General features: G+C 55.1%; 4 protein-coding genes across 4 annotated transcripts; 1 reads left to right on the forward strand and 3 right to left on the reverse strand.

Moving 5' to 3' along the window:
* Positions 1-2238: 2238 nt before the first annotated feature.
* On the reverse strand, positions 2239-5278 carry TMEM35A (transmembrane protein 35A). Its single transcript, XM_065729756.1, has 2 exons — positions 5016-5278; positions 2239-2764 (listed from the first exon to the last, which is right to left on the reverse strand). The coding sequence occupies exons 1-2, from the start codon at positions 5133-5135 to the stop codon at positions 2378-2380; spliced, it is 507 nt and encodes a 168-aa protein (XP_065585828.1). The 5' UTR covers positions 5136-5278; the 3' UTR covers positions 2239-2377.
* Positions 5279-6575: 1297 nt separating this feature from the next.
* TRMT2B (tRNA methyltransferase 2 homolog B) lies at positions 6576-13272 on the reverse strand. The gene is made up of 13 exons (XM_065729345.1): positions 13133-13272; positions 12310-12585; positions 11700-11754; positions 11173-11292; positions 10589-10688; positions 9894-9964; positions 9271-9417; positions 9079-9173; positions 8364-8578; positions 8024-8125; positions 7758-7877; positions 7388-7487; positions 6576-6816 (listed from the first exon to the last, which is right to left on the reverse strand). Exons 2-13 carry the CDS (start codon positions 12492-12494, stop codon positions 6690-6692), a joined length of 1437 nt encoding a protein of 478 aa, XP_065585417.1. The 5' UTR covers positions 12495-12585; positions 13133-13272; the 3' UTR covers positions 6576-6689.
* Positions 13273-14512: 1240 nt separating this feature from the next.
* LOC136044432 (probable G-protein coupled receptor 34) lies at positions 14513-15813 on the reverse strand. The gene has a single exon (XM_065729757.1). It carries the CDS (start codon positions 15801-15803, stop codon positions 14790-14792), a length of 1014 nt encoding a protein of 337 aa, XP_065585829.1. The 5' UTR covers positions 15804-15813; the 3' UTR covers positions 14513-14789.
* A 2346-nt stretch (positions 15814-18159) lies between these two features.
* Positions 18160-19234, forward strand: LOC136044433 (40-kDa huntingtin-associated protein-like). Its single transcript, XM_065729758.1, has one exon. It carries the CDS (start codon positions 18160-18162, stop codon positions 19207-19209), a length of 1050 nt encoding a protein of 349 aa, XP_065585830.1. The 3' UTR covers positions 19210-19234.
* The last annotated feature ends 263 nt before the right edge of the window (positions 19235-19497 follow it).

Here is a 19497-nt window from a genome sequence, read left to right on the forward strand (position 1 = left end):
GCCAGGAAGGCCTCTCGATGGGTGTGCGCATGCGCGCCCTTCGCTGCTCTGCGCCTCCGCGTCAGCGCGCTTCGATGGGTGTGCGCGTGCGCAAAGCGGTGATGGCGCTCCCGTCCGCGCCCTGTCGTTCTGAGCATGCGCAGTCGCTCTGTTCCGTGAATGAAAGGGGATGGGGAGCTGCTCAGCGATTGGAAAGGCAAAAAAACCCGCGTTAAAAAAAAAAAAAAAGCGGCCACAGGCCATGGAATTGACATAATATGTTATCTAAGGGCTAAATTAGCTCCTTCCCCCCTTATCGTTTCCAGCAAGTAAATATGGGTTTCTGAAAATAGCTGCCTGGTGCTGGGGGTCAGTGATGGAGGTCAGCCCTGCAGGGGTAAGCGTGGAGTTCCTGCTGCTGAGCTCCGAGAACAGCCTTCCTCTGAAGCAGAGAAAGGGAAAGGGGGCAGATTTCAGAATCTGCTTGCTGTCTGCATCTAGTTAAAGCGCCTGCAGTGATGATCTGTGCTGCACAGAGTACTTTAAATTTGCTTCATGCCATCTGTGCAGGTCGTGATGAGGAACAGTATGAGCAATGAACACAAGTGCTGGTTACCAGTACCGAGTTGGAGATGTGGGAACTGGCCATGGGATGGCTGCCACGGTGCAGAGCTTTGCACAGCAGGCACACACTGTGGCATGCTTTGGGATTGGTGCTATTTCAACCAGCCTTTTTGGACCTCAAAGTGATCAACAGCTTAGGCCCGGGCATGGCAGAAGTGCCTTTGAGGAAGTAAAGCAAATGGCACAGTACATGTGGGGTGACCTTGGGATGGTCACTGAGCAGTGGAGGTTGTGTCACCGAGGTGCTCTGTCGGCACTGCCCTCTGCCCGTGACAATCTGTCACCCCGTGGGGCTCTAGGAGGGGGATTTTGCATGAGATATGTGTTTGGGCTACGTCTGTTGTAGCAGAGGTCTGGAGTCAACTGTAATAGCAAAACTGAATACGCTGCATGCAAACATCTATCTGATGCTTATAATGATAAAGTACAGATGATGTTTTACTGTGGATTTAATCTATTTTCTCACTTTCACTCTGTTCTGAAGCAATATTCCCATGGCTTCCCTCCTCTATCACCTCTGATTCCTCTAATGTGACTCCACCTGGTTGAGGCACAGTGTTAGAGCACACAGAAGATTATTTTCAGATGCATCTCTCAAAAAAGAAATTTGTTTCCACCAGGACATCTTTCTCCAAATTAAAAAAAAAAAAAAAGAAGTTTATTTTCATGAATAAGGAAAAGCCCAGACCAACATCAACAGAAGCAAACAAAACTTGGAGGTGAAATGCACTTCTTGTGACATTCTGTAAGATTTCAGCTTTGACACGCGAGGAGTTGGGGTCTTGTGAGAGGACTTTCCCAGCTCACTGAAGCTGTGTGTGGGATGTACAGTGTCACATCCAGACATGTGCAGACCCTCATCTATTATCAGTAACCACGGATTCCCAGAAGTTGAAGCACTTTTGGAAAAAGGGATTTTTTAATTTTGTCTTGAAAGAGAGAGTTTGGTGCTTTTTGCCAGCAGCAAAAATATGGGAATATGGTACTGGGTAAAATCAATTATTCAGGCAGCTCTGCTTCCCATCCCCTGAACGGGGATCCTTATTCTCTGTTGTGGTCTAAAGAGATATCATTGTTTCGTGTAAATCTGGGGAAAAGTTACTGTTACGAGGCCACTGCCCGAGTCCTAAAGCCTCTGCAACGCATGGAAATCCAAGAAGATGTAAGTAGTGCATCACACGTTCTCCCTGCATCACTGGACCACACAACAGACTGGTCACAGGTTATGGGACACCCTACTCAAACACAAGAATGCTTATAAGGGTCTATTCCCTGCCTGACTACATAAAAGAAAATGTACATTTGTGCCTATGATGACTCTATGAGGTGGACAGCACGAATCTGTGCTGGGCAACAGCTATGTTCTACCCAGCAGTTGTTGCTGAGGCTGCAACATAGCAGAAGAGCATCCAGGCCACGTTTACACTGCTGAGGGACTCAGGTCTCATCTTCAGGGTCTAATCCCTACCTCAGGAGTGCTGAGCTAGGCCCACACTCTGGTTTTGCAGCTCCTGCTGAGGCTCCTCCATCAGGTGCTAACTGCCTCCAAACCATCCTGTTCAAAGCTAGCTCGTACCTTCCTACATGACAGGCCAGCAGCAAAAGCAAGACTACGGTGTAGACATACCACGTGTCTCTCAGACCCCAAATGAAACTTTATTTAGACAGCTGAAAAATATAAATAGGTAAATTAAAAAACAAACAAACAAACAAATTTTCTGGGTGCTTTTGGAGAGAGCTGCCTCGAGGGTCCGTATTCCTCAGACTCACTCCACTAGGATACCTTCACTTTGCCTTTCTCAGGAGCCGCCTCGTGGAGGAGTGGCTGCTCGTCCCCATTCACTGACAGCATCCTCTTTTCTGGTGGCTGCTCCTCGGGCTGGCGGGCGATCAGCAGGCGGCAGGTGAGCAGGATCCCAAAGACAAGAGCATGGGCGTAACGCTTGAGCGGGTCCCCCACTAGCTGGTGGAAGAAGAGCACAGCCAGCACGAGGAGGAGGAGCAGAAAATTGGCCACGTCTTTGGGGCGACCGGGAACCAGTGTCATGACAATGCCACACGCCACTTCCAGGGCTCCGATGCTCTTGCGGAGAAGGATGGAGCTGACTCCCATCTTCTTCAGCATGGGGAGGGCTCGCACGTAGCTTTTGTAGGCTCGTTTCTGAAAGCAAGCATTGACAGCGGAGAATGCGGTGATGTGAGAAGGCAGAGGTGACTTTCATTGACACAGGTAAGCACAGTGTGATGTAAAGATCAGTTCAATCATCATAGACCCTGCTGGCATGATACCCCTCTGTAGCCATAAAGCTTCTGGTGGAAGAATATTAACACTCCATCAACCTGCAGTGCCCCTCATGAGCTGGAAGACAGCTGTGCAAGCCAGCACCCATTGCTGGTGCTAGAAGTGAGCCCAGCACACCTTCTCCCAAAATCATTACCGTTGCTACGATCAGCAATGCAGAACCATGGTTAAAAGAAACCACTGTCTGACAGTAGCATGCCCTTAAATAACACACCTCATCCCTGCTAAGCCAGGGCACTGAAGGTGGAAGGAATCACTTCCCATCTCGAAGCAACATAGAGTACCCCAGGGTTTGGGGTCAGAGCAGACTCAGCGCGGGGCAGGCAGTGCAGCTGAGCTCAGACCTGCCAGCCCTGCTCCTGCTCTTACACATCTCTGTGATCCTTTCAGATAAAAGCAAGCAGGCTTTTGACATCCTTGCCCTCTGATTTCCGCTGGATTGAGAAGCAGTGTAAGCTATGAGCCTGCCTCCTCTCACAGCTGCCTCCTTGGTTGAGGGAAGAAGCAACCTCTGTCCTTACACACACTCAAGTTCTTGCATTTGAACATGACGTGTAGGTGGGTTTGCTCATTTACTTCCCAAGCAGTTTTGGAAACCTGCATTATGGGCACACAGAACTTTCCCAAATCTCTGTAAATTTTGCTGCTTCCTTTTAAGAGAAGCTGATGATGCTGTGGTTGCAAAATGCTCAGCGCTGTCACTGTTGCTACCAGAGATCCCTTGACCAAGTGTACGTGTGGTTTGGAGGTGCTTTGAGACTTCTGACAACAAAAGCTCTGCTCAGGGCAGCAGTTTTTAAGCAGATACATAAAGAAGTGCTGGTGGTGCACCCTACAGCATGCTGGTATTCCACGTGTCCCAATAAGCAAACAAGCGTGCGTGCTTTTTGCTGAATGGGAAAATAAAAAGAAAAAAAAAATCACTGCACGTTTGGTGTTGTGGGTAAATAGTAGAGGATCTCTGTTTGCCTGGGGCAAGAAGCCACATACGGATGGGCAAGATCAGGTTTTCATCCCCACCTCCACTATTTAACAGATCACCCTGGTTTGCAGCACAGCAAAAGCACAGAGACCTAACAAGCCTCATCACAACGTGGGGTGTTAAGGGTGATGTTGTTGTCCAACAATGAATGCAAAAAGGGGGGGGGGGATCATCCCTACCTGTAGGCTTCATTCTTAGCACAGCACAGACCCACAGAGAAGCCCAGTGCTATGCAGAACAAGAACTCTGCAGCGCTGCTAAAGCCTCAGTGCCCTTTCCCTGAACTTCACTTAGGCAGCAGGAGAGGGAGAGCTTTGTTTTCTGGATATTTTGTCCTCGTCTCTCACTCTGGAGTTATTCAGTGGTGCTGTTCTCAGTCAGAGCCCTGTGCAGGGCTGCAGACACAGCTCTGCGATTCAGATGTTATTTGAGAGCTAAGGAAAAGCAGGTGCAGCAATGAGAGAGAACAGAACGTGCTGGAAACTTCCATCACTATTTCTTACGGGCCCAAGAATTACACCGACGCTTTTCCACCATTGCAATGAATAAAATGAAAATGGAGGGGGGCAGGAGAATAGCCCAAGGTGGATGGGAGCAGAGGGCCACCCCTTGTCCTCACTCTGGACTCTCTCAGCTGAGAAATGCTCACTGTGCCATCCCCCTCCTTCTCACCCTATGGAGGAGAGGTCCGTTTCCCAGACCAAAGAGAGTAATTAGCTGATTCTTCACATCTTCCCCTACCTGCTAAGAATCCCAAAGCATCTCACGGAAGGGAATTAATCCCACAAAAGCCCGGTGAGGTGGGGACACTCAGTGCTATTAACCCTGCGGTAAAGCACCCACAATGTCAAGAGTGAGCCCGGGGCACCCGGGGTGGGCATTGCCCAGGGATGGCCGGACCCGCCGTCCCTCCCCACTCCCTGCATCCCAGACCCATCCTTCTCCCATCTTAAGGGAACGGCGGTGCCATCCCATCCTCCTCGCCCCGCGCAGGGAGTGCGGGGGGATGTCAGCATCTTCTCTCGCTCGGTTCCCCCCGCTGCCCAGCGGACAGCTCCCTCCCTCCCACCGTCGCTCCGCAGCGGTCCCCACCCGACAGCAGCACGTCCACCCCTCCTCCGGCCTCACCATCTCGTTGTAGGCATCCCTGCTGAGCCGCGGGGTCAGCTTGATGGTCCCCATGAAGACAAAGAAGAGCCCCAGGGCCACCGAGAGGGCGACGATGGTGATGGTCCTGGGGGATGCCATCGAGCCGCCGGGATGCTGTCCTAACGCGGCCTCCGGGCTGCGGTCACCATGGAGGGAGCCGAGGAATAACGCTGCAGAGGCAGCGGGAGGGATGCGGCCTCTCCGCCCCGCGGCCGCAGGGTCCTAGCGCCCGCCCCGCACTACCCCACTGCTCCGGGCATGGGGTGCTGCTCCCGGAGCCCCGTGTCCCAATGGGGACGGTGCAGCCCCGCTGCCAGCTCCTCCCTTGTGCGTGCAGTGCTCCACAGAGGACGTGTTTCCTGATCCCGTGTTACTTTTTGGTGTATGCTCATTCTCCCTCCTTTGGTTTGCGACTGATTTCCTTTTGGCAGAAGCACAGCCTAGAAGAAATCCAGTCCCACCTTGAAGCAAGAAGCTGAGGTGTAATTATACCTGGAGAACCAGCTCTCCTACGAGCCGGGCTGAGAGCTGGGGGTGCTCATCTTGGGGAAGAGAGGGCTTCAGGGGGACCTTACAGCAGCACCTGAGAGGAGCTTAGAAGCAGCAGGAGGACCAACTTTTTGCAGGGATGGATAGTAACAGGAAGAGGGGAATGGCTTTAAACTAAAAGAGGAGAGGTTTAGGTTAGAGGTTAGGAAAAAATTCTTTACTGAGAGGGCAGCAAGAGCCATAATTGCTGCTCAGAATGTGGTGGGTGCCCCAACCCTGGAGATATTCAAGGACAAGTTGGATGGGGCCCTGAGCAGCCTGAGCTGGTGGTTGGCAACCCTGTGTATGGCAGGGGGGGTGGAATTGGGTGATTTTTTAAGGTCCCCAACAACCTAAGTCATTCTACAATTCTGTGAACCACATCCCTCAATGGGAGCTGAAAACAAGAGAGAAACCGTGCAAGTATCTTACACTCATGATGCAGCATGTGGGAATCTGTCATCAGTGTCCCCATCACCACCCTTCTGCTGTAGGACCTGTTGTAACAAGCCACACATCCTGACCCCATCTATTTGAAGAACTCAGTGGAGGTGGCTGGCACTGCCCCGAGCTCTGAGGGACATGGCTTAGTGGGGTATAGTGGTGGTAGATGAACGGTTGGACTTAATGATCTTAGAGATCTTTTCCACTCTTAATGATCCTATGACTCTATGAAGCTCGGGGCTCCTTAGGACCAAGTTACAGTTGTGAGAGAGGTGGGCAGAGCTCTTAGGGCAGGAGCTCTCCCTGTTTCCTTAGCAGTTTGTCAACCTTCATTCAACCACTTTCCTCTTTCTTAGGAAATTCAAAGCCTGACTGTAGAAACACGTTCTGCTGACCAAGACCTACCTCCACTTTGCAGCAGCTTCATCTTTTGAAGAGCTGGAGAGAATTTTGTACAGCTTTGGGGCTCACAGGTTGCCAATGAGAAGAGTATGACAGACAAATGCCTTACATTTGTTTATGCAATTAGCCCAGTTTAGCTATTTATTTGGCTATTAACTAAGAGCAAACAGAAAATAACTCATTTATTGGGATTTGTATAAAAATAACCTCAAATCACAGCCACATCCACTCCTTAAGGACATGGGGAGGTCGCTCCCTGAGCTGCAAATCTCCTCGTTGTCAGCGGACCAGCAGCAGCACCAGCTCACAGTGAGCAGTGTGAGGGAACATGTCGAAAGGGACAGCCAGCACAGGGGCAAACGGCTCTCCTTCCAGCTTCTTCCCTGGGTCAGGGGGACAGCACAGCCTGCAGGAAGCACAGCATCACAGGGCAACCTCCAGACCAGCAGCAGAAGCCTTCCCATGCCATTAGTGGCACGGAGGAGGCATTAGGAGGGTATCTTCAGGTTGGCTAACATCCATCAGCCCTCGGCTGGGTGATTAAGCCTAAGGAGGTGACTGCTAATCCCAGGAGCTGGCTTTGCTCGTTGGCTGGAGGCCCATCTTCCTGCAGGGAACGCAGGGACACGCTATCCCACACCCTGCTGCACTGTTTTGTTGAGGAGGGGCTGCATGCAATGTCATTGCAGCGCCTTTGTACTCTTTTCTACCCCAGAATGATGCTTTCTGCTGGCACTAAGCCCCAGGAATACCCACTGCCTTCAACCAGTGCAGCTTGCAGGTGAACCCAAAGCAGTGCAAAAGCATGAACCACATCTGGCCACGCACTGACCGTGGTCCCACCTGCAGAATTACCCAGTGAAATTCAATAACAACAAAAACCCTCCTGAGCTGAGGATAGGTGCTCAGGTCCTGCTCCTCAGGGCACTCAACAGTGTCACTAATGTCAGCAGAAAAGAATAGAGGAGGCTGCTCACTCAAGGAAGTTCCTCATGGCTTCTCCTTCTGGCTTGCAGGAGATGTAGAGCAGCCTTCGGATGGCCCTGCAGCTCCGGATGGCCCGCACGACCCTGTGATCTGCAACAGCACAGGCACCATCTCAGCATGTCCTGGTGACTTTCCAGCTCCCGGGGACACACCACTGCAGAGGGCAGCATCTGGGCACTGGGACCAGTCTGGGACTTCCCGATACTGGCCCAAAACCAGTAGGGGCCATAGAGGTGGTTGTAGGGCCGGAGTGAATGCCTAGAGAGTGAGTGAGCTGGGGGCTTTGAGCCTGCACAACAGCTCACACACAGCTTGCTCAAAACTGTCCCTTCAAGATGAAAATAAATGGCATATCCTTACGTATCCCTGCCCGGGATGGGTTCACCACCGCAACAAGGGGTTGGGCATCCTCCCACGATGAGAGCAGTGCTGGTAACACAGCCTCTGCCTTTCCACTGTGAAACTCACAGTTTGAAATTCCTGCAAAGTGAAAGCAGTCACACGAACCAAGAGCACTCTCAGACATCCCAACATGAAGTCCCACTCTTTGCTGAGTGGAGGGAGTAGTTAGGAGCAGCCCCTCACTTCTGCTTCAGGTTTCTCAGCAATGGTGAGGTCGAGCTTACCATTGAACGCGGCGTTCCACCTGGCATCCTCTATTGCCTTCTGTACCACCTCAACACCAATGACCTTGGACACATGGCGAGCCAGAGAGAGACCAATCGTGCCTGGAAACCAGGGACACTCAAGCACTCTGCATTCCCATGTAGAAAAACAAGCATTGGAGATAATGTTTGACATGCAAAGCACCACCCCCAGGGAGCTGTGGTGCTGCATCCCTGCAGGTGCCTACAGCCAGGCTGAACAGGGCCCTGGGTGGGGGGCACCCAGCCCACGGCCCAGGAGGGACTGGGTGGGCTTTAGGATCCCTTCCAGCCCATCAGCTCTGTGACTCATGCTGCTCACCCGTCCCGCAGCAGACGTCGAGGAGCACGGTGTCTCCATCAGCCTGGCTCAGCTCCCTGACCTCCCGGTACAGCACTTCTGCTCCGCTCGTGTTCACCTGGAAAAAGGCATCTGGAGAGATGCGAAACTTCAGGCCCAGCACGTCTTCAAAGATGTGTGGTTCTCCGTGCAGGAGCTGGAAGGGTGACTGCTCGTGGGAACAGCGTGTCATGGTGCTGGAAGAACACATCAAGTAACACCCCGCTGGGAGGCGGTGCTTCGTTGCCATTCCTGGGGTGCATGTTTGCTTTCATGAGCGTTCCAACATGATGAAGGAATTGTCATTCTTTGTAAGGGATCCTCAGCTCGCTCAACTGAGAATCTAATAGGGTCACAATGACGTAGGGTGGGGTTGTGGCCCTTTGTAGAGGGTTGAAGCCCTGGGATGTATCCCTACTTTTGCTGCTGATGTGATTTCTTACAGAAATGATAGAATCATTGGATCATTTAGGTTGGAAAAGGCCCTTAAGATCTTTGAGTGCAGCCATCAGCCTGGCAGCACCGAGTCCACCGCTCAGTTGTGTCCCTGAGAACATTTTAGGTTTTCCCTTTCATTCCCCAGGCTCAGCACTCCCATGGGGCAGACCCATATCCAAGTATTTCAGCTGCTTCACAATGAGCGTGTGGTGTGACCGCCTTAAAGCCGTGTCCACAAGAGCTGCCCAAGCACCAATACCTCTCCTGGAAGTAAAGCGACGTCAGTGCACACATTGCTCCGGGTCCGCAGGTGAAGAACTCTTTCAGCAGTGCTTTTTGGGCAGCCAGATCCTCCTGGAAGAGAGGGGAAGGAAGGGATGAGTGCTGGGGAACGGTTGGGGCAATGAGTTCAGAGAGCTCCATGGCCACCATCGGTCCCAGCCCCGCTCACCTGGCCCAGCTGCTGGGGGTGGAAGGTGACGATGGCCATGGTGTGGCCGTGCTGGGAGGTGCGCACCACGAGCTCTCTCCAGTGCCCACCTTCGTGGAACAGGATGCAGGAGCCCAGCGGGGAGCAGCGGATGAACTGCTCATAGCACTGCGTGGAGCACAGCACGGTGAGGATACGGCCCTCGTCCTCGTGTGATGCTGTGCCCCATGCAGAGACTGCTCCAGCCCTGCCCTCTGTTCTATTTCAGCAGAACATCGAGCGAAAGCTCTTTGAGAGGCAAACAGCACATTTGCATCATTCCCCCTTTGTGATTCTCATCTATTTTAAATAGGAATTAATTGCTACTTCGTTAGCTTCACTCCAGGGGACACCTCTGAAATTCCAACATCAACTTTGATGCCTCAGAAAACATTTTTCTATCGGTCAGAATCAGAACATCAAAACAGACCCCAAAATGCCTCATCACTACACATCCATATGCATACTACATATACATACATACGTGTACACGCACATACATCCCACGTACACACATACACACAGCCGATACAGTGTTCCTCCAGCAGGAGTGATGGCACTGTGTCTATTCTCCTGGCTTCAGACACACGTGCCATTTGTTTTACCTGGGCCACTTGTTTGTGCTGCTGGGGTATGTTCTTCATGTGGTCGGCTCTCACACAGACGATATTTCTTGCTGAAGAGAGAGATGGGCATGTGAGGGTTTTGTTTCACTGCAAACCACGCAAGCTGGAGAAAAGCCTTTCCTCTGAATCGTCCCGTTGTGCAAAGGAGAAGGAAAGGTGATATTTAAGTACTGGTATTTAATTTCTGCTGTCAGAGGGAAAACATGCCCTTGGAATTGCTGTTTCAATGAGAAAAGCAGACGGTGAGCACCCTTGCTATGAACACAGAGCAGAAAGAACTGCCACCAACATGAGAACCAGCTCAGTGCTGAGCAGCTTGCAGAGCCAGCCGTGCCCCAGGCGCTCGTGCATCGCTCCGCTGGGCAGAGAAGGGCACGAACCTCCTCCCTGTCTCTGCTCAGCTGCTGGAACATGCTGAACCTGCAGGAACAGCGTCGCTGAGGATGAGATCAATCACAGAGGGGCTGTATTTGGACCAGCATGTTTTGCAAACCAGAACGTGGCGATCCTGAAGAATCAAAGGGGGCTTTAGGAGAGCTGCCCTGGGCGTAGTGGTATTTCCTTTGGATCCCCACGAGGTTCGGGTCCTTTGCAGCACGGAGCAGGTGGGAGCTGCCCGCACAGCCCAGTGCCCAGCAGCTCACACCCAGCACTGCTCCCGGTCCCACACTGACCTCTGCCCGTCCCCACGTATAGCCCCACTGTTTTGGGGTTCCCATCTGGTCCTCGGTTCACAGAGAACGTGGATTTGTTGCGGTAGCCGATGACGATGGGCTAAGGGAAGAAAGAGGGAAATCAAAGCCTTGTATGATGGCTGCTCTGAAAGCAATGCCTCCTGTTTCATGATGGTGGCCCATGACATCGGAGTAGATGCTGGTGGGGTGGCAGTAGAGGTTGAACCATCCCAACAATATCCCATTTCATTTTGTTGCCGTGGGACAGACGGCAGCAGAGGGCGTCTGACAGAATGCTGCCCAGCATGGCAGTGCAGAGGAAGCAAAGGGGCATCGATGAATTCCTCCATGCACAAAAAATAGCACCTGCTGCCATCCATCGGTGCTCGCTGAATGTTTGTGGAGCCCAACCAGTGCATGCAGCACAGTGAGGGGCGGCTGCTGTCCTCAGCAGTGGCAACAGTGACAGTGGCCACCACTGCTGGTGCAGATCTGTATGAGTGCAGCATGCAGCTCTTGTTCTGCAGCTTGCAAAGCAGAACACAGCAAGGGACCTTCTCTGGAACCAACCATGGGGCACTCACCGAGGGGACCACGGGCTGCAGGGGACAGCAGAGCCCACCAGGCTCCTGCACACCTCCTCCCAGCTCCTCCAGACGTGATGTCAGGGTCTGCAGAACCTCCCTCAGGCTCTTATGCTTCACCTGCAGAAAAGTCCTAAGCCAGAAACACTCCCACAGAAGCAGACAGCTGCTTTGCACCACAGAGCAATTGAGGGACCATGGCCACAAGGGTGGGTCTGGGGTGCTGGAGGAATGAAGCCCTTGTTAACCTGTCCTGCACTGGGCAGGGACTGAGCACCTTCTGTGCTTTAGAATAACTCAGGAATGAATGCAGCAATATGTGGGGTTTAGGGACTCGGTTCAGCAAGCGTAGTGGGGATGGGCTGGGGTGGGATTTGGTGATCTTATAGGTCTTTCCTAATCTTAATGATTCTTTGATTCTATGGGATTGGAACAGGCTGCAGTGGCAGATCCCAGGAGCAGCTGCATGGATGGAAAGGGACAGCTGGGACACCATGATGGAGAAATTCCAGGTGATCACACCTTACCTGCAGCTGCTCCTGGTAGGGAAGTCTCCACAGTGGCGTCGCTGCATCTGCCAACCTGGAAAGCACAACACAGGGCTTGTGCTTAAGGCTGCTGGGGGTGGAAGGACCCGGGAGCCACAACAAACACAGCGAGCACAGGACAGGCTGAGCCTGGGCCCCTGGTGTCCAGAATGAGTCCACACAGAGGACGGCACCAGGAACAGCCCCGTCTCCCTAGAGGTTTCCCATAGAAGAACAAGGCACTCCTCTCATTGCTCTCTGCACCCTCTGCCTGCTCACATTGTTGGCCACTGCTGTGAAAGCTGCGTGGGATGAAGCCCAGAGTGGTGAAGTGCAGTTTCTGCACAGTATAGAGGGAATTATGGACTCATGGACCTGGCCAGCCCCGAGGGGCAGCTTGGAGATGAGCTCATTGATACTTATAGACAAGCCAATGAGAGCAGGAATGCAACACACAAAGCTGCCTTGTCAAGAAAATAAGGGAGGATGAGTGAAATGGATATAATCCAAACTGTCATCAGTGTCTATCAAGTGCTCAGCTGCACGTGCTGCTGTTCTTCCTCGCTGGGGCTCCAATACCACGCACAGCACGCTCCTCCAGCGGCCATACCTCTCTTCCCAGGAGGACACTGGCAAGCTGCAGCCCTCCCTGTCCTTCTTCCTTCTCCTCTTGTCCCCTCTCTCCCCAGCCTGCTGCCGGCAGCCCCACCTGGGCAGGCTGCTCAGGAGCACGGGCTGTGGGGTCAGCAGGCGAAGGCAGCGGTGTGTCAGCATCGCTGTGTGGGGCAGGGCCATGGCAGGCAGCACAGGGGCTGCTCAGAGCCCTCCAGCCCAGTGTGTGCCCCGTGGTGTCAGCAGATGTCCCAGCTGTGAGCCCCGACTGCACCTGGAATAGAGCAACAACATGTGTGATGCTTCTCTGGTCCCTTCATCCCCCAGATTTGAGCATCATAGAGAATTCTGGAAACTCCCCATGGATCAGAGTGTGCCCGCTCAGCTTTCCCAGCGTGAAGGTGCTCAGCAGTGACCCACAGTTATCAGTGCACAGCTTCTGAGTGCTCCCACTCAGGTGTGGGCTCACCTGAGCCTCCTGGAGACATCCCAGGCCTGGGATTAACGCTGCACAGACATCATTTCAGTTACTGGAAGGAAGTGAAGCAGAACTCTCACTGCTTTCCACAACCACTGCATAATATTCTACCAACAGTTTACAGCATAATGTCAATTGATCAATCATGATTGCAAAGGAGAGGGTCTCAAGTATGCTTGAAGCATGAATTCATTTATTTTTTGCTTCACCATATGATGCATCATTTAACCATACAGTAAAGAATAATCTCTGATTAAAGCACACATCAGCTAAAATCCTTAAACAGACAATAACAACCCACGTCTCCTCTTCCACGCAGAGGGAACGAGAGATTGCTTTTCACCTGGGAAAGCTGCAGGCTGAATCCGACGGGCTCAGGGCAGCAGCAGCCACGCACTCAGAACTGCTGTGTGCTGTAACGGGGCTGTGCTGGGGCCACAATGGGACCGCACCGGGACCGCACCGGGACCGCACCGGGATCGCACCGGGACCGCACCGGGACCGCACCACGGTCACCCTGCAGCGGAACTGCCGCCTCTTCCCGGCTGTCCCCGCGGCAGCACGTCACCTCCTGCCCATTTGAGATAATCCCAGTGCTGTTTTAAGCTAGAAACGCAAAGGATGCCAGGTTGCATCCCACCGCCTTCAACCTGGGGAAGGGGCAGCGTGCGGGCTCACGGGGTGCCCCGCAGTGAGCACAGCCACGCCGGCCTTGCAGCTTGCTTGCGGGGGGAGGATGGCTGCAGGAAGGCAGGGGGGTTCCCACATGCTGAGCATCACACGCAGGCATCGCTGTTGCGATGCTGAGGTTTCTGAACCACACACCACCTCTGCTTCAGCTCGTCAGCACCGATCGGAAAAGGAAAGCAGCGTTGTGACCTTTTATTTGCAGTTTTCCGCAGGAAGAGCTTCGCTGGCTGTGTTTCCCCCCACCTCTGCTAAAGAGAAAGATATCTCTCTCCTGCTCAACACGTGGATGGCAGTGGAGAGAAAAGAGAGCAATGAGCACTGAGCTCTGGTTCAGAAGGTGCTCCTCCGACAGTGCTGAAGTTGCTCACACATGGCTTGGAAAGATCAGAGGATTCAGTCTTTAAGGGAACATTTTATTCTCTCATGTATTATACAGGTGTTGGACTTTTGTGGTCACTACAGCAGTTCGGTGTGAGTGAACCCCCACCCCTCGCTGCCCGGTTCTGCTGCCTGAGACAGAGCTGCCAGCCCCTGCAAACGTGGTGGTGAAAGGTGCAAAGGAAGCCCTGAGCTCTCTGACTGAGTGTATGGAGACGTGGGGCTGAGCTGAGGTTACAGGGGCTGCGGTAAGGAGAGAATATAGCTGTTGCTGTCATGGTTTGGGGTTTCAGAGCTGCAGCATTTCCTGGCAGGTCAGCCGTGCAAGCCTGGCAGTGCTCACCTCTGGGCTCCATCATGGAGCAAAATATTCCCCTGCTCCACAAGTGATGCTCTGATGCATCTCCTCATCTTTCCCTTCTTCCTCTCCCCTCCCATCCCTTTCTTTCTCTCTCTGTTGAGGAGATAATATGTCCTCAGTAATGATTCACTGCCTATTTCCCTTCTCTCCTCTCCTCTCATCTGTGAAGGAGCTCAGTTTTGCCTGCAGCTCTGCTTCCACCCTCTATCTTCCTGGGGTTCCCAGGCCAAGGCCAAATCTCCTTTGGCACTTCCAGCTTTGTGCTCAGAAATATGCTCTTCAGCTACATCAGCTGCAGGGGGAACAAGCAAGGTCCCAGCTGTCCTTTCCTCCTTGTTTACTCCCATGAAGGCTCTGACCCTGGTGGTGTTACATGAATTGTAGAGTCATGGAATCATTATGGTTGGAAAAGACCTCTAAGATCACCAAGCCCAACACTGACCCATCAGCACCATGCCCTTTCAGCCATGTCTCGTGGAGTGGTTCTATCCTCCCACTAAGCCTTGTCCCATAAATACCAGTGGCCAGAGCCAATCTGCAACGAGGACAACCCATTCCCAGGACCTTGACCCTATAGCTCTGTCACAGACCTGCTAGGGGTCAGCCTGCCCTGGTTGCTCATCAGAGCTCCCTTCAGCCTACCCCGGATGGTGCAGAGCACAGCCCTGCGGAAACTGCTGGACAAGAAGAAGAAGATAATGGGGTCGAGGCAGCTGTTGAGGGCCGAGATGCAGAGCACAAGCTCGTTAGCGAGGTGCAGACCTTGCTTCCAGGGCAGGCTGGCAATGGCCCCGACCTGTGCCAGGATGTAAGGGATGCGGACAATGTGGTAGGGGGTGAAGCAGACAATGAAGATGATCAGGACCACAAAGGTCTTGGTGATGGCCCTTGTGCTGGTCTTCTTGTTCAGCTGCTGGGCCTTCATTGAGGAGACCTGGTGCAGCTTGGCAAAGATCTTGCTGTAGAAGTAGAGGAAGAGCAGCAGCACGATGAAGAAGGCAGCTACTGTGGCCATGTTGAAGGATGCTGCCATGGTGCTTTTGCTCCTGAAGTGGAAGCACTTAAGGTCACAGGGCCCCTTCCCTCTTTTTTCAAAGAAGAAAGGCATCATGAAGGCAGAACTCACCACCCAAACCATCCCAGAGGCCAATGTGCTGCAGGACACGGTGTGAATCCTGTATTTCTGGAGGGGCCAGATGATCTTCAGGTAGCGGTCTAGGCTGATCAGGCTGAGGAAAGAGATACTGACATACATGTTGAGGTAGAAGAAGGCCCCAACAATATTGCAAAAGACGTGGGGCTCACTCCTGCCCTGGAAGGCGATGCGGAAGGGCAGGCAGAGGGTCAGCAGGAGGTCAGACAGTGCCAGGTTCCTCATGTACACGGTGATGGAGGTCCGGCGCTGCATGCTGCATGAGAACACCCACAGTGCCAACACATTGCTGAGCAGCCCGACGGTGAAGATCAGTGAGTACATCGTGGGCAGCGTCACCGAGAGGAAACCATCATGGATCTGGCAGCAGGAGTTGCCCATGTAGAGCTCAGTGACCTCGCTGGCAGGAGGGAGAGTGCTCAGAGGATCCATCTTGAGTGTGCAGACCTGGAATGAGATGCACAGGGAGAGCTGCAGGGGGCACTGGGGTGAGCTGGAGGCATGCAGGCATTGGGATATACGGGGAGCACAGCCACCTGCAGTACTCGGTGCTCCAGATGCAATGGGAAAATAACTTGCGGACCTAGAAGCAAGCAGCTGCTCTGGGTAAGGAACAGGTTCTGCCTGGGAAGCATCCACTGAGGATGTGCCCATTAAACACTGGTGGGAAAGCAGAGCCTGCTCCTGCCTGCCTCAGCTTCCCCTAGCTCTGTCATGAGGGAGGCTGGGGAGGACCACGGCTGTGTGTGGGCTGAGCTGCTCAGCAGCAATGTCTGGAGCAGGGGTCAGCCCACCCCAATCTCTGGTTTCATACAAGTAGCAGAACAGGTACAGCAAACATGAATTCAGGCCATGTGCAACCCAGGGCACTCGGACATCCTCCACCAGCAGCTGCCCCACTGGGACCACCTGCAGATCCCTTTGCGTGCCCGTGAGCTCCTGCGTGCCCCGCAGCCTCCCTCCCCTTCCCACTTTCCATGATGCTGAGTGACAGAGAGCTGCAGAAATCTCCGACTTCCCTCCCACCTGCCACAACTTCTCTAATGCCTTTCTCTGCTCCCTCCACACCTGCCCAGCATGCCAGGACAGCAGGGCAGGGCAGCACATCTGACTTCAAAGAGGGCTTTCAAAGCTCGACAAAGGCTTCAAAGCTCGACAAACTTGCTGCTTGCAACTCACAGTGGTATAAAACCACAGGGGACTGAGTCCCCCAAATTCACCGCTTGTGGCTCACTGCACAGCAGTGTTGCCACCGAGCACCTGATGGTTTCAGAGCAGTGAGCTCTGCCTAAAACCCATCACAGTGCTCTGCATATACTGCGCAAGGGGCAGCACAGTCCCTGCGTGCACAGAGCAGTGCACATGGAGAGCAGTGTGCAAGTAAAGGCAGCCCTGCAGCACACGCTGTGTGTGTATGGCACAGCAGTGTGGCCACCACCTGCAAGTGCTCCTTTGCCACAGCCCTGCACAGCCCCAGGCTCTCCCTCCCAGCTCTGAGCATGGTCCCCCACCAGCTGCATCTGTGACCCAGAGCCACCCACCTCACCTGGCACTCCTCAGCTCCTGCGTTGGCTGTGACAGAGGTTCCTGTTCGTGGTGACCCCTATAAGCCCTTGGCTGGTGATGACACCTCCCACCCGTGACAAGTGTCACCCCCCTCCCCTGCCCCTCCCACATGGGCTCGCCTGGTTTTCCCCTCCTGGCCCTTGCGGGGGAGGTTCTTCTGGAGTAAGCTCTGCAATGCACCCAGGTGCACCAGACACAAATAGGTTGATGGTGCAGGAGATGTGAAAATGCCCCATGAACGGATCCTGTGATCCACTGCTTGAGGGACCCGCGGGTACCACCCCCAGGCCCACACCTCCCTTCCTCGGGGCTGCCTCAAGTCCTCCTCCTGCCCTACGAGGTGCAGAGCAATGGACAGGCACTGAAATGCCTCCAAATGACAGTTTGTCTGTTCCGGCACTTCTGTTCGAGGCCTTTTGGGGATGGTAGGGAAAGCCCACAGGGGTGGGAGGTGAAGGTCCAGGCAGCTCATCCCCAGCCCTCACCCAACACCGAACCAACAGCAGCCACGTGCCCAGAGCAGGTTGTGCTGCAAAAAGTTTCCACCTTCCTGGATTTATTTATGTCTGAGTTTGCCCACGCAGATGCAAATGGCAGTGGTGGGTGGAGGGGAAAGGAGCTTATGAGGGCAGCAGAAAGGAGGGCTTAGTTTTGAACCCTTTGGGGTACTCGTCAGGTACCTGGCACCAACATCCCATCCCACCAGAGCAAAACTGCAGCAATACGTGGGTAGGATAGGAAATGCATCAGGAGGTGCCTTGTTCCATCTCAGCCCAGAGAGAAGAAAGCAGAGGCTTCCGAGCCCGATTTCTCCTTGTTTCAGTGTGTTTTGCTGGCTCAGCCACACCTCCTGTCCTCGCTGAGTCATTACAAAAGATAAACCCAACCTGCCAGACAGCGAGCAGAGAAATAGCTGTGAATAGAGAAAGCCTGGAGACCTCCAAGGGCATTTCTGCAGCTGCTGTCAGTCACTCTGCAACGTGCACCTCTGGGTGCTGCCCCCACGGAGACACCCCCGCGTGGTTTTGAGCGCAGGAAGAGCACCCCCGCACGCACACAGCGAGGCCCGCACGGTGTGACCACGCCCATAAGTGGGCGTGGTCCAGACATAACCACGCCCCGTACCGACGCCTGACCCGGAAATGGATGCTGATTGGTTCGGCGAAATAAGGCGCCGGGAGGGGAAACGCGACGTGATTACGTCACTTCCCGGCGACGCGCGATGCTGGCGGCGGCGGGCGGCTCGGGGCCCGGCGGGGCGGGCGGCTCCGGGCCCGGGCCGGGCCCCGGCGGCGGGGATGGGGACTTCCTGTCGCGGTACCGGTTGGTGTCCGCCAAGCTGCGGCGGCGCTTCCTGCGGAAACCGAACGTGGCGGAGGCGGCCGAGCAGTTCGCGGCTCTGGCGCGGGAGCTGCGAGCCCAGGAGAGCCTGCCCTACGCGGCCTGGTGCCAGCTGGCGGTGGCACGCTGCGCGCAGAGCCTCTTCCACGGCCCCGCCGAGGCGGCGGCGCTGGGCGAAGCGGCGCGGCTCTTCCTGCGCCAGGAGCGGGACCTGCGGCAGCGCCTGGCCCTGCGCGGCGGTTTCGGCGAGCACCTGGCGGCGGCGCAGAGCTGCGGGGCCTTCGCCGCCCGCCTGCACCTGGAGCGGGGGCAGCCGGCGCTGGCGGCCGGGCTCTGCTTGGAGCTGGCGGCGGCGTTGCGCGATACGGGCCGGCCCGCCCGCGCCGCCGCGCACTTCCAGAGGGCTGCCGAGCTGCTGGCGGCCGCTAAGCTGCCCTTGGAGGCGCTGCGCTGCTTGACGGAGCGCGCCTCCTGCCTGCTGCTGGGCCGCGACTACGCCGGAGCTCTCGCGGCGCTCACCCGGGCGCAGGCGTTGGCTGGAGCCGGGATCGGGGGGAGCGGCGGGACCGCGCCCGGTGGAGCTTTCCTGGACGCGCTGGTGCGCTGCGAGGTGTCGCGGGTGCTGCTGCTGCTCCTCCTTCAGCCGCCGCCCGGCAAGCTGCCGCCCGAGCACGCCCGCACGCTGGAGCAGTACTGCTGGGAGGCGCCTGAGAGCGGGGTCGCGGGCGGAGGGCTACCGGCGGCTGCCAGCTACCTGCCCGCAGAGCTCTTCCTGCTGCTCCAGTCCGCCGTGCTGGCCTGCCAGGAGAAGGATGCGGCCGCGCTGCGGGCGTTGCAGGCCGAGCTGTGGCCGCTGCTGAGCGCCGAGCAGAACCACCTGTTGCATCTGGTGCTGCAGGACATGCTCAGCCCCGCGGGGCACGGGCTCTGAAAGCCGCCCGGACTGTCACTGGACTGCCAGCGTCCTGTGCCAGCAGCGTCCCTGTTGTCTCGGGACCGTTGCAGAATTCGCGTACGCGGGACACCCGGCGGGACACCCGGCGGGACGGGCTCGGTAAGCGCGGCCCCGCCGGCGGGGAATGTAACGCTACGTCTCGGTCGAGCTCAGCGTCTGTAATAAAGCTGTGGTGCGAGCACGGCCCGGCGTGCGGAGATCGCTTATTGGGGCGGCGGGCGGGGCCACCACGAAATGGGCGTGGCCAGCGACAGGGGGCGGGGT

Source organism: Cyrtonyx montezumae, unplaced genomic scaffold, assembly GCF_038088225.1.
Source record: "Cyrtonyx montezumae isolate F1298 unplaced genomic scaffold, pur_monq_1.0 scaffold_11, whole genome shotgun sequence".
NCBI classification, from domain to species: domain Eukaryota; kingdom Metazoa; phylum Chordata; class Aves; order Galliformes; family Odontophoridae; genus Cyrtonyx; species Cyrtonyx montezumae.